This window comes from Mytilus californianus, unplaced genomic scaffold (assembly GCF_021869535.1).
Source record: "Mytilus californianus isolate M0D057914Y unplaced genomic scaffold, xbMytCali1.0.p SCAF_6, whole genome shotgun sequence".
Lineage (NCBI taxonomy): Eukaryota > Metazoa > Mollusca > Bivalvia > Mytilida > Mytilidae > Mytilus > Mytilus californianus.
The window spans coordinates 116384452-116399345 of record NW_026262712.1 but is presented as its reverse complement, the minus strand read 5'-3'; the positions used below and the strand labels follow the sequence as shown (position 1 = coordinate 116399345).

The 14894-nt window shown below is 31.3% G+C and overlaps 1 protein-coding gene across 1 annotated transcript in view; it reads right to left on the bottom strand.

Annotated features, from left to right (window-relative positions):
* Positions 1-10653: 10653 nt before the first annotated feature.
* The window catches only part of LOC127706013 (receptor-type tyrosine-protein phosphatase alpha-like), a 72730-nt gene continuing 68489 nt past the window's right edge, over positions 10654-14894 (bottom strand). The window contains exon 26 of the mRNA XM_052210407.1: positions 10654-14307. Coding sequence (XP_052066367.1) covers positions 14236-14307 — 72 coding nt within the window. The 3' untranslated portion in view covers positions 10654-14235. The remainder of the gene's footprint in view (positions 14308-14894) is intronic.

Sequence of the window (14894 nt, the reverse complement as noted above, 5' to 3'; positions counted from 1 at the left end):
ATCAAGAACCTTATTAGACAAATTCATACTATGTCAAGAATTTTTAAAAATTATTCAGACAAATTAAGAATGTCGAGTAAAAATTCATGCAAATTCAGACAAAAACTGGTCTTTTCAGACTTTTTGACTTTTGTAGTGATTGTACATGCATTTTCTTATGTAGAAATTGGTGAATTAACCAAAATTTATAGCTAGCTTAACCTCTCAATAGTATGCCAGGGCATAAATGTCAATTATATCGACAACAATGAATGAACAGAGCAAACCGACTTCATAGGTAAAAATGTCAAAAAGGGGTCAGCAGTCAACATTATGTTACAATCTTAATCACTATAAAAATAAACAAATATGTCAACAAAGAAAAACAAAACAGCTTATAGACAAAGCTCACAAGCAAAAATGAAAGACAAGAATACACAAAATGACAAAAGAACGATAACAAAAAGGCGGAATGTATAAGTACCGAGCTACACCAAATAGATATTACAAAAAAAAATGCACCAAACAGTAAAGGTTAATTATTTACAAAGACAAATAAAAGAACATTATAACACGTAATTCAGATGATAAACACGTCAGTATCTAGCATCTATACTTCAAGACCATCATGTATTATTTGTGATACGGAACATTTATCATCAAGGTCTTGGTATCTTCCAAAAAACGTTTAAAAAAGAGAACGAGGCGGTCTTTGACATAACCCTGGTTCAATAACTTTCTGCTCGGACACTGGTGACGTTCCATAAAGTCTGAGTAGCAGCTGCAAGGTCTTGATCATGAGTATCGAATGAATTTGGAAATGTATATTATATATGCAGGCGAAGTTGGTATACTGAGGGTAAGGTGGGGGAAATTGATAATTTCAAAATTGATGATCGTCTCGTATGTCAAAGATTGTGGTATTGAGATGACCGCTTATGTCAAATTCGAGGTATAAGTCTAAAATGAGGCGGAGGTAACCGTGTCTGTTGTTTCTTTAATTTCTAGTTCTTGAGGATATATTGATGGAACCTAATCAGAAACGTGTGAAATGTTAATGGAAATAACATGTTCAATATATCTGGATGTGAAATTAAATAATATGGCTTCTTTGATCTCCTTGTTTTTGAAAGTGTCTGAAGGAACTCTGACTCATATAAAATAAGAAGAGGTCGACAAGGAGATGTACACAATTCGTTCCCATAGGAATGCCGACAATTTGTTGAAAAAGTCTACTTCTAAATTCAACAAATATGTTGTCAACAAGAAACTCCAGAATACTGATGACTTATCCAATGATCCAATAACTGCTGTTGAACGAACGAAAGTCAGCAGGAATAACAAATCTACACCTGTAAACACCGCTATCGTTGCTGTTCAACTTTTTAATCTTCATTGTCTGTGTTTGTTTTTTATAGTATTTCGCATCGTTGTTCGGAAGATCAGTGAACGTTCCGTCCAATTGTTGTCGCTGCCATAAGCAATATGTTGCCTTGTTAACATTTTTGCATTTTAATGTTTGTTCGCTGCCGACATCATCTACCAATATTAAAAATAACTTCATTCATTAACATGTCGGAATATCTTAAAACTAAGCGTTTTTTGACTATTGCAGCTCTTTGCCAGATCGTTTGCTGCTATGGACAGAATTCTTAACTCGACTTTCATGAGCATTGTTACTTGTGACTGTTCACTGTAACGTATTACAGGATTTTTACTTTTTACCAGTATCAAGATGGGTTCACTTTGGGGTGGGGAAGGGGGCAAAAACTGACAACTTTACATAAGTACACGAATTCACTAGTATTTTGGATGTCTTTGTGTATTTTGTTAGTTGTTTCCAGAATAATATGAATAAGAGGGTATTGTGCGTTATCAAACCAAAACATCTACAAGTCAACATATGGTCTTAATCAGTCTCTGGCAAATACAAACATGACATATGTTATTTCTTCCATTGAATTTTTACAGTAGTTTACCAACGATTTCAAACTATAGTCTTTGAATTTCATAATAAAAGGTGTTTTGGGGCTTCATGTTTGTTTTAACTGTTACTTTCTGTATAGTTGAAACTTTAATAGTATTAAGAGGTAAATACATAGATTATCTATGATAAAATTCCTTCTCGGGATCGGTAAATGTATATCTTTCGTCAGCTTCTTGCTAGCGAATTATTGCTAAGCTTCGACAGCCGAGGGGTTGCAATTCGCTAGTGAGGAAGCTTAATTAACTGTCAATTCAACCCGAAATGCCCATTTTGTTTTTCACAACAGTGTTTGTTTTTATAGTGATTATAAAAGATTATAACACAATGTTACTGTTGTATCCCAATTTTTGACGTTTTTGCCGTCATGTCTGTTTGTTTTGCTCACACATTGTTGTCCATATAATAGATTTATATTCGATCGTCGTACAAGTGAGAGTTTTTTGCTAGGGTACTTTTGGTTTTGAATTTTTCATTGGAGTTCGGTATTTTTGTTTTCATTCTTTTTCTTTGTTATCCTCTTGATAATTGATTAAATAATGAAAAATTTAGCAGTTCATGTCTTTTCCTGCACTTAGGTTATCAAAAGAAAATTGATACATTAGATTGTTCAAGTAGTGTTCTGAAGTGTATTTAACTATGCATTCTTTGAATAAAAATCAGCTGATTAAGAGGACAATATAAGGTAGTAGGAAGATATCTTACTACAGTGTAGCATCCCGATAGTTTCAATACAATGCACTTCAAAAACTATATATAGTCTTATTGAGATTGTCTGTGATTTTTTTTTAAATCTAGTAAAATTAAGGAACACATATCGATCTTAGCTCTGATTCCTAGTCCGGGTTTGAATATGCTGGTGATTCTTTTCGTTTAAATGTGAGCTTCAGAGATTGTACTAGGTTTTTGATTTTCAAATATTTTGGTATCTAGGTTCTGTAAAAAATTATCGAAAATAATCTATGAAATTGAAAAAAAAAACCCAAAAACAACACAAAGCAATTATGAAAATGCTTCATATTTTCTGAAATCGCTTGATTGTTTTAAATAATATATTGCAGAAATTACCCTAAAAAGGTCCAGTTTCATAATTATATAATTATGCTGATATATTTCCGTGACATAGTTTCTGAAAAGTATTATGACTAAACAATATTTCAGTTTTTTGTTTTTAAAATAGGATACCTTATAAACAACATCGACTAAAATATAATTTCTTAATTACCGTGTATTCATGAAACTTATCCCGTAATTTGACATTACGTAGAAGATTCATTATATCGTTTTAAATTAAGAATAACTTCGCCTCAACTAATTAGATTCTTACTTATAATGCACTAAATCGTCTTGGTGTCTTATAATGAGGTACTAGTAATATATATATAACATTAAGACGATAAATTAAAAAAGAAAAACAAACTATTGAACAGAGAACAATTGAAGGTCTTTCCGCTAGAATTCACTAAGGATAAGAAACTTTGGATAACAAATAGAATGTTTGGTGTTAAATGAAAGCTTATCTTAAAATGTATCCCGAAATAAAATGCGTTAGTATTTTCCATAATTCAGCAAGATAATAAATCACTTTCGGTCAAATTAAGTCACATCCGGTATAAAATAGCTTATTAAACACTTATTAAAAAAAAATGTGGTTCTAGGTACTTTTAAATGAAATTAGTTTTAGTGCAGTAAATGGCTTCTTCCGATTACATAATGTCAGTGCTGGCTGTCATTTTCAAGGTTATATGTTTTAGGGAAGTTGATTTGTTTTCAAGTAGAAAAGTGTAAATTTCCTGTCGATTAAAGTATTTATACAGCATATCATTTGGTTATATCTTTCGGTACTTTTAACATATGTACAAATGAGTCACATTCTGAGTATGTTTTTATTCAACCATACCAGTTGCATTCGTCCATTATCACTGAACTAGTATACATATTTGTTGAGGGGCCAGCTGAAGGACGCCTCCGGGTGCGGGAGTTTCTCGCTGCATTGAAGACCCATTGGTGGCCTTCGGCTGTTGTCTAGTCTATGGTCGGGTTGTTGTCTCTTTGACACATTCCCCATTTCCATTCTCAATTTTATCAGTTTCCTATATTTTCAATGGATTAATCTATACAAATAAAATAAAAGTGCGAGGTTTGGCTAGCCTTAAAACAAGTTTTAACCCATCATTTTTTTATCAAAATGTCCTGTACCAAGTCAGGAAAAAAATGGCAGTTGTTATCTTATAGTTCGTTTCTGTGTGTGTTGCATTGTCGTTTGTTTTTTTATTGCACTTCAGTGTTTCTGTTGTTTTGTTGTTTTCCTTTTATAGTTGATGTGTTTACCTGGGTTTTAGTTTGTAACCCGGATTTGTTTTCTCTCTGTCGATTTATGACTTTCAAACAGCGGTATACTACTGTTGCCTCTATTTATAGATGAAGTAAGCTTTTTCACCTATATATCATAATGGCTCATAAAATAATAATACATAAAATTTTTACAAGTTAAATATGTTAAAAACTCTTGATTCATTCGAACAAAATTAAAATTTGCATATTAGAATATTAGCACTTCAATCAACAATTTTTATCATACAGACATGATTCGTTTCATTTAAAATGGAACACTTCTACAAGTACATCGTTCTGGAAAAAAATAATGACTGAATTAACAACTTCCCTGTGGTATTTACAAATTGATCACCATTTCCTATTGTTCTAACAGGTTTAAAGTGTTTTCAATCCTCACAGTATAAGTGTTTCCTTCTCTAGAATGATACCTAATATCAATGCACAACGTTGGATATCGATTGAACATTTCCACTTGTATCGGCTAGTTATTGTCGGATAAATGTAAACACAATTGAGTATGAGAAGCCTAAGCGAGGTTAATTTTACTTTTCTAAAAAAAAAATTCTTTGTGAATTTAAGGTCAACCGTCTTCTGTTTTCGTCAACGAATCCCTTAAAAACAAGCCTATTTAATAGATGATAATGTACTTAACATTTATATAATTTATGTTTGGTTCGTTTAGTTCTTAATTCGAAAGCTATATAATGATAATAATAAAATTATTGACAAAATTAAGATATGTCATGCTGTTCTTTACGTTTACCTGTCTAGGAACTCGATATAATACCAAATTCCTTCGGCATTGTGATAAAATGTAGAAAACTGACATTCAAAAACTTTAACAGTCCTTAACATAACACCGATAGATTTCATGAAAAAAAAAAACGAATGAAAGCAAGAAATAAGTGATTGTAAAAGCTCAGTGATCATTGGACTGAATTGACAACACAAATTACTTGCATTTGCATGTAACGTAGTGTAGGAAAATTACAGAATCAAAAACAAAAGTAACATTTACCCGAGTATTCTGAAGGACTTTATGCATCTAGGTCTGTTCGATTAAAAGTTGTGTAACATGCTGTTGAAAAAGCTAATTGTTCGAAGAGTTCACTTACTGTTTGTATTAGGTCTGGTCTTTACGAATCTACTTCATGATTACTGACAGATTAAAAACGTCAAATATATATGTATCTAGAATTGTTGTGCAGAACATTCATTGGTCAGTTGTTATTTTAATTTCGATCTATGTGTTTGACTGTCCTTCTGGTATCTTTCGCCCCTCTTTTGTAAATGAGGTCTGTATAGGGTTTTGATTTCTTCAATTATAAAATAGAAAATCGTTATATTGAAAAGTTGGAATTAAAAAATATAGATAAGCATACCCCTGTATTTTTTAAAACTATCCAATGTTGTTATCTTATTGCTAAAACAATGATAATAAATTAATCATTAAAAGTTGTAATGCCAGTTCATCGGTCCGTTTTCAATGCAATGATGATAATTAATTGATATTTAAATTTGTAATGCCAGTTCATCGGTCCGTTTTCAATGCAATAAGGTAACTGTTATTTATCTACTTCAGTCTGAGTACTGTTTAACTATCATTTGAGTTGAACATATTAAGACTCGTCTAATTCAGGGGAATATGTCTCCTGCAAGTGTTTTTTTTCTGTGGGCGCTTTTCTTATGTTTAAAAAAAAAATTTTGAAATCCGCGAGCCCGAAGGGCGAGGTGATTTCAACTGCCCTTATTGTGAGGAGGTCTTTTAATGTCAACATTAACTTAATTATTGAACTTTTTATTTATATATAAACTATGTATGTTGTCTCATTGGGACTTATACCACATCTTTTTATATCTATGCGAACTGCAATGAATAAAATCGTATCAAAAAGGCTAAATGCAACATCTGTAGTATCAAATTTCGTAGGTTTGAGTGGCTCGATCAAAACGTGTATAGATGAGATATTTTCGCAAGGTTAATCATCATTCTTAAAGGAGCACTAGCTACGAGATATATTCAAAAATATGAAAATGATTTTTTTTCAATCCTTAAAGAAAGTGAAATAGTGAAACAATATATCGCTTTTAGCAGCCAGTATGGTTCAATTTTGTCAAAACAAAGCTTAGAAATATTGATGATGAAGTTTTCTCTCGCAAGTGAAAAATTCGACCTCATTGAATCCAACTTCATGTGAACTTCAATTTAACCCCTTAGCTAGAGATGGATACCACATGCAATGTGCGTGTTCAATTATTTAAAGGAAAAGAATATCAACATTGAAAGTAAAACGAAGGTAAATCATTTGATTGACTGATTCGATCCACAAAAAAATCATTCTTGTACAGGTTACAACAATGAATAACTTATATTTTTAAACTATTATATGAAATAAAACAGACTTAGAAAAATCCAAAATGCACGAGACTAATATCTATTTATGTCTATATTTATGGTTATATCGCTTATATGGCAATCGGAGTTCTTCGGAGGTAAACTCAACAGTTAATTAGATGGCTTCTAGACTAAAATACACACGAAACGAAGCTTCATAATTTCGAGCCCATGTCTGATATATTGTTTATAATAGACTTTTTATTATTTGAATGAATGTTTTACATTGTCATAAATCAAATATAAGAATTTGAGTCAAATCGGTGAACATGAATTTGACAGCTAGTGCCCCTTTAAATTGGAATACAATATGTTATATGAAAAGTACGGAAGCGTATTAAGGTAATGCTTTTCTATTCTTTTTTCAAATTGTCGACTTGAATCTTGGAATTATCAACTTTAATCTTGAAATTTCCAACTTCAATCTTGGAATTGTCAACTTTGATCTTGGAATTTCCACCTTTAATCTTAGAATTATCTACTTTAGTCTTGGAATTTCCAATTTTAAAATCCGAAAACTGGAAAATCATCCTTTTTTAATGGGAAAAAAAAACCATAACTCGGAAACTTCAAATCTAAAATTAATAAAAATTGAAAGGGAGCTCACGTCAATAGATATACACAAACCCACAGTTTCATGCCAACTGGTTAAAGCGTTCTTGAGTTATTGTCCGACATGTTGACGACGGACGAACAGACGGACGGACAATGGTATATCATAATACGTCCCGTAAATGGACATATAAAAAATAAATGAAACGGCAAACAATAAATTGGATCCTTATATAAACTGGTGCCAACATTTTTTTAACCATTTTTCCTTTTATAAAAACTTGTATACCAGATATAAAGAATAGCAAATGTTGTCATCTAGACGAGAGTGACGTCGTTGTTCGATTCAATGTATGAGTTATTGCCATCCAATAAAGATGTTTGTTTCTCTTCCATTCCCCTCCTCCTAGTTTGGCTGGATAAGATACAATGTAACCCCTGATGTGGACTATGATAGTTAATGCTAAAAAATTAAATGCAAAGAGACAAATAATGAAAGAAATGCTAACAATTACGCATAAAAAATTAAATATGAATAAATATCAAATATTTAAATTGGAAAAGTGCTTGAAATTGTTATCAACTGAATATTAATGATTCTACACTAAATGGTGCTGATTAATAAATTATTTCCTTAATGTCAAATGACAAATATGTCATGCATATTAACGACGAGATGCAAAGTGGATCAAACTGAAGCAAATGATTAATAATTTTAGAAGGATACTTTAAAAAGATTGAGCGTTGGCTAGAGGTTAAACGTATGCCGTAATAGAATAAAGTTGAACCACGTAAGTTAATATATTAGCCCTTAGTCCTCCTTTTTTCTCTCCAATGTAGACGAATGCCATCAATTTACAATCATTAACGGCCACTACAGGTAAATGAGATATAGACTTATTCTGTAAATAAATTCCTATTGCAGCCGACTTTTCCCGGTTTCGGATATGTTTGTTTTCCCACTCGAATACCGTTTAATTATTTACCGGAGAATGAAATCAACCAAACGCACTTTGATTCTCTGAAAATATATTTGCTGGCTGTTTTCCCCGGATTCTTTTGTGGACCCCCTAATTCCAAGAGGGCGTGTCTTAGCTTATTAGTCATGGGCTATTAACTATTATCATATTATCAAATTGGACCTCAACTTAAAGACCTACACCGGGTTACTAATTTCGAGGTACAATATGTTATCAAAAGAGATCCTTAATTAAATGGGATCGTCCAAGGTATCTTAAATAATTGTTTTGCCTTGAATAACAATAGAAAATGCACGTTTGTAAGTTGACATAAAAAATGAATTTTAACCTTAGATTTGAATTCAACAATGAAAACAAGTATTTGCCACATCCTTCGCTTTGATCGTTCTTGTAGTGAAGTTGTAGATTTCAATTGAAGTTAACCAACGGATATCACATCCTACTTTTTATGTTGAAGTTGCTTTAGCGCCCGTTGATTTAGATACGATCTATGTAAGCTGATCGATTCTTTGAATAGAGTTATCTAATTACATTTTATTAAGATCTCTGAATATATTTTTTCATCGGTACTAAAAGAGAGACAAAAGATATTGAAGGGATATTCAAAAGCATAACATTGATTTTTATTTTAACGAATAAAACATGACTCAATGTGTATTGCTATAGAGTTATCAAGGCTTAAACTCTGCAACCCATCGATAATTATATTTTAGCAGTGCATTAAATAATGTTTTCCTATACAGTTTATGACGACTTTACACTGCATCTATCGCATGTGTATTAATTGATGATTTGTTTTAGTAATATGATTTTGTTATTAGTCGTTATATGGCCGAGAACTTGTATACAGTAACTGCGAGTACTCTCATGTCGGTACTTTGTGGTCTTTAGTTTTATTGTATTTGTTTGTTTTGCTGTATGTTGATTTGGTCTGTCAGAGCCATTCACACTGATTTTCACAATTTTGTTTTGTGTTTATGTGTTGCTGTTAAACCAATGTCTCACGTACAGGATGATGGTAGAGTGCTAGGAATAAAGGCAACAGAAGTATACCGCTGTTCAATTGTCATGAATCGATTGAAAAAAACCAAATCTGGGCTGCAAACTAAATACGAAGGAAGTATACTAACATAATTGAAAAACAAAGGAACAACAGAAAACAAACGCCAACATACATAGAACCAAACTATTTGATAACAACTGCCATATTCCTGACTGGAAAACTGTTTGCCAAGTTACATTCTGTAAATGCAAGTCATAAGTTAGAAACCTGTAATTAAGTGGTTATCATTTGTATTTTTGTAACATTTTATTAGATCAGGGCGTGGGAGGCTGTATGGCGACTATAGTTATTTACTAATTTGATCTGTTATGGACAGTTGTATCATTGGCATTCATAACCACATCTTCCTTCTTTGCTGTTTTTACTTAATTGTGTTCTCAAGCCAGTTTTAATATTTCCCAAGTTATCCTTACACATGTTTATGTAACATATTGTTTACCAAATATTGCATATACCAAGAAAAATATAATTGAAATAAGCAAAAGCAAATTTTATTTTAAACTATCACAGTAAAATAAATCGAAATTACTAGTAAATAAATTCTTTCGTGAATGAAAAGCAAGGTATATAATAAAATACGGTGATAGATAAAAGTATATAAATCATAAACACCGTACAAATAGAACCAAATGTGTCATAAATCCTGTCATTTAGGAACTTTGTTGACTCTATAATAGTTCTTTTTTTTGTGTGTTATATACACCTGTACATCAAAAAAGTCCCGGAGTTGATTTGTGCGATACCCTACCTCGGTATTCAAATTTACCAGTTCACAACTTAAAAAAAGGCATTTGCTTGAGTAAACATAAGTGGAGTTCCTACTTAGATATTAAATCTTGATTGCTATGATCAATACATACCCTAGAATTCAAGTTAGTGGTGATTTTACCTTGGTAATCACATTTACACATTACGGTTACATAATCACGGCCCCTAGAGTTTGCGTAAGGAATGACTATATAACTTATGATTCAGTCATGCCATGAGCCGAGAACAGGACTATGATTTAATAGCTTGTTAAGAGTTGTATTTTCATCGGAGTATTACTGTTTTGGAACTACCATTGGAAAATAATCATTTATTGAAATATTATTTAAAGTACAAATGTAGCAAAAAGTAAAAGAATAAAAAAACTCCAAGGAAATTCAAAACAAAAAATCCTTTATGGTATAGAACCACTAATTAAGGCCCGGTCGGAAAGAACATACAAGAAAGTAGTACATATCTAAATCAAAACAGTTCCTACGCATAGCTGTATCTTTGTCAATAGGTGAAATATTTGGGTAGTTTTGATATCAAATGAAGTCTTAGGGACTTAGGTTACTGTAGAACCCTTGTTGAAAGTTTCTTTTGAATAATATACAAATTTTAATATGAGGGTACATTTGCCCTGTTGTTCAGATCAGAAGTACGTTTTTGTACTATCCAACTTCCGGGAACCAGTACGCTCTAATATGCAATTAAAGGTATGTTGAATTTTTCAGCACAAGTCAGGATAAGGTATAGTTTTGACATGAAATAACTGCCACTTTGTTTGAACTTAAGACAAAGTGGCCATTAATGCTTGAAGTTGCATAATTTAACATAGAAAGCAATGGGGCTATGAATTAGTGGTTTTATACCTATTACTGAAAGGCATGTGAAAATCAATTTTTAGAAATCATAGCCATTACATTGAAAATTGGTCACATTTGCTGTTAGTTATCATTTTACATTATTTTTTTATGTAATAATTATGTTGGTGTCAAATTACACCCCTCAAATTGCTACAATTAGGTATTTCAGCCTTTTTTGTCATTTAGCATGCACAAAGTTAACATTTTTACCTGAAGTTTAAATTTTTACATTATCTAAGACTGAAACCGATGAAACACGTATATTATGACTGGTTTATAGTATAAATGTTTCTTTTGGTCAAATTATCTGGTGAGTGTTCATGTTTTATTGGGTTTCATAGTGTATCATTTATTTCAAAGGAAATTGGTGTGTACTTATATAGGAATTCCAAAATCTCACTTAAAATGCATTCTATAACCAGTTTAGCAAGTTTCCTAGCTGGGAGATACATAAATTGCTCTTGTTGATTCATGTTTAAACACAAAAGTATGATTTTTACCAAATCACTCTCCTTTTTCAACATGTAGAAAAAAGGGGGGACAAAATTTTCATTTATATTTTAAGTTTGTACCAGTTTATTTATATTTAAGAAAGAATCTCTGGTAAAAATAAGACATATTGGTAAGAATATTGTTATTTGAGTAGATATTAACAAATAAGAACTGGTAAAAATTGAGAAAGTGTCATATTTGTCACTATAATTATCCATATGGAGTTTTCCTTGTGTAACGCATATGTTACTACCAGTCCAATTTGAGTTTGAATTCAGTAATATAGTGTTTTGACAAAAGCTTTATGTGGTTTTCTACGTTAGACATAGATCATAGAAGGAAATTAAGTCAAGCAGAAGTCATTATAAAAAGTTTGTTGCTGTTATAGGTATAGAACATACAAGAAAGTAGTACATATTTAAAACAAAATAGTTCCTACGCATAGCTGTATCTTTGTCAATAGGTGAAATATTTGGGTAGTTTTGATATCAAATGAAGTCTTAGGGACTTGGGATTACTGTAGAACCCTTGGTGAAAGTTTTTTTTGAATAATTAAGAAGTATATACAAATTTTAATAGGAGGGTACATTTGCCCTGTTGTTCAGGTTAGAAGTACCTGTTTTTGTACTATCCAACTTCCGGGAACCAGTACGCTCTAATATGCAATTAAAGGTATGTTGAATTTTTCAGCACAAGTCAGGATAAGGTATAGTTTTGACATGAAATAACTGCCACTTTGTTTGAACTTAAGACAAAGTAGCCATTAATGCTTGAAGTTGCATAATTTAACATAGAAAGCAGTGGGGCTATGACTTAGTGGTTTTATACCTTATCAAATGGCAACATGAAAAGCCCAAACACATTAATCGAATGGAAATCAACTGTCATATTCCTGACTTGGTACAGGCATTTCCTTATGGAGAAAATGGTGGATTAAACCTGGTGTTATGGATAGCTCAACCTCTTATATGACAGATGCATATAATTCCACTTTATTGACAACAACATCTTAATACCTATAAAAACAAATAACTATTTCAAAAAAGAAAAACAAAATGGCATAAAGACACAAAGCATATAAACAAATTGAAAGGAAAGTATACAAAAAAAAAACATGACAATAAATACAGAGCAACGCCAATAGAATATTACTAAAAGTAGACTAACACTAAAGGTTAAAAATACATAAAGATGAATAAAACGAACACTATAACACGTAATTAATATGATAAACAACGTCAGGACCTATAATCTATATTTCAAGACCATTATGGATTATTTGTGTTGTTGATATGGAATATTTATCAACAAGGTCTGGTATCTTCCGACGAACTTTTTAAGAAAAAAAAAACTAGACGTGCTTTGACATAACCCTGGTTCATCAACTTTCTGCTCAGACACTGGTGACGTTTTATGAAGTCTGAGTAGCAGCTGCAAGCTCTTGAATACCAAATGAGTTAGGAAATGTATATTTCATATGCAGGTGAAGTTGGTATATTGTAGCTAAGATGGAAAAAAATTATAAAATAAAAATATGCAATAAGGCCAATATATGCCAATGGAATAACAAATTATTCTATTGCAAGCGCAACAGTGTATCACGAAAAAAGAAATAAAGAAATTGCCACTCAGCTGTATTTTTCAGAAGTTAAGGGATGCCTTTTTTTCAGTAAACAAACCTTTAAGATATATCGATAACCGATGCAAGTTCTAATGAATATTTAAATGTGTATCTGTTCATATGTCCACAGAACAAAGAACATATACTAATGATCAATATACTGAGAGACTGTATCGTTTGCTTAAATGAGAATGCAATCCAAATACATTCAACGTTCTTTTAAAGATTTTTAATTCCTAAATGTCTCTGTCGAAATGTCAGCTTTAGACTGAATATCGGCTATCCACTTAACCAACTTCTTAGGAATATCACAGTACTTAAAGTATATTAGAAGGATATAAGTTACTTGGATTAAATAGATAATTAAAAAATATTTAAAGAAATCAGACTATAAATTATATCGAAATGAAATAGCTATGTAATAAAATAGTGTTGTGCTAAGGCTAATACTATTGTCCTTCTTTGTAAGGTAAAGACTTTAATGCAGTTTTGCCAAGCACATAAATGTTGGTTTGGCGTATTTGATTAAAGTAAATAATATTTTAAAAAATTATTTGAAAATAAGCCACGCATTTAAAGTTATTCTAAGCGAAATCAAAGGTAATGTATGATACAATTCAGATCTTCATAGATATTTAGATAAACGTTGACATTTTGTTTTGTGCAAAAATTGTTACAGCAACAACGGGTATACATTTTATTTGAAAATGTCTAAATAAAGCAACCAGGACTAACGATCTTTATCAAAAACCTTGAATGATCTAAGATAACCTTGAATGATCTAAGATAAGCTTGAATGATCTAAGATAAGCTTGAATGATCTAAAATAACCTTGAGGAGTCTAAGATAACCTTGAAGAGTCTACGATAACACTGGAGAGTCTACGATAGCATTGAATAGTCCACGAGAACCTTAAATGGTTTACGATGTCATTAGCTTAATAATTGATTTGACCTCCATTCAGTTATTTAAACATTGTTGTTGGGGTATATATTACGATCAATTTTGAAAAATAATATGTAGTTGCTTAACAAATTACCAATACAACTAAACGAAAAAAATATATAGCGAATATCAACTTTCAAAAGTTTTTCTAAATTTTGAGCTGTAGAAAATACACATGAGCAGAATGTATGCAGCAATATTTACAAATAGATAATTAATAATGAAACATTACACTGTTTCTTTCTCAGTCTTTACATTCATTTGTTTAAAACTAAAAATTTGCATAAACATTTGCAGATTCCAGGTGAACATGCAAAGCTTCATAACATCTTTTGTATTCCTCCTGCAAAACAAAATGACGTATTCATAATGAAAGAAAAATGATAATGTTATAATATTAATATTTTATAAACGTTGATTATCTGTTTGACAGAATATCGCGATTTGAGATGAGCTACACGTTTATTAGTTAACCATGCACTGTAAGAGTACCTAAATTCGTCCCATGTTTTCTGTGGCCTTTTTTTTTGCATAGTATTTAGTTTTTTCGTCGACTGGAATTTTTCTGTTTTGCTCATTGTGATCATGGTATTGTTTCCTATACTTTGCTAACTTGGTATCTTTCTTCTTTTAGCAAACGTTGTTCAAGTTAACAAAATGAATACAATTTATACATTCGTATTCTAGTATATACCAAATTATCAATTGTTACATCATCAATAAACAAAAAGTTAATTCAACTGAAGTCAGGTTTTATTTCAATGTTTATAGTTACAAATATTTGATGGTGAAGGTTGATTGTATTTAATTCTTATTGAACATGGAACATCACATACTCATATTACCGGCTATAGTGTTTATAAAGTCTGTAAAATAAGAGACTACAACCGTAAACTCTTTATTCTTAACTTAACTTATCCCTAAGGGATA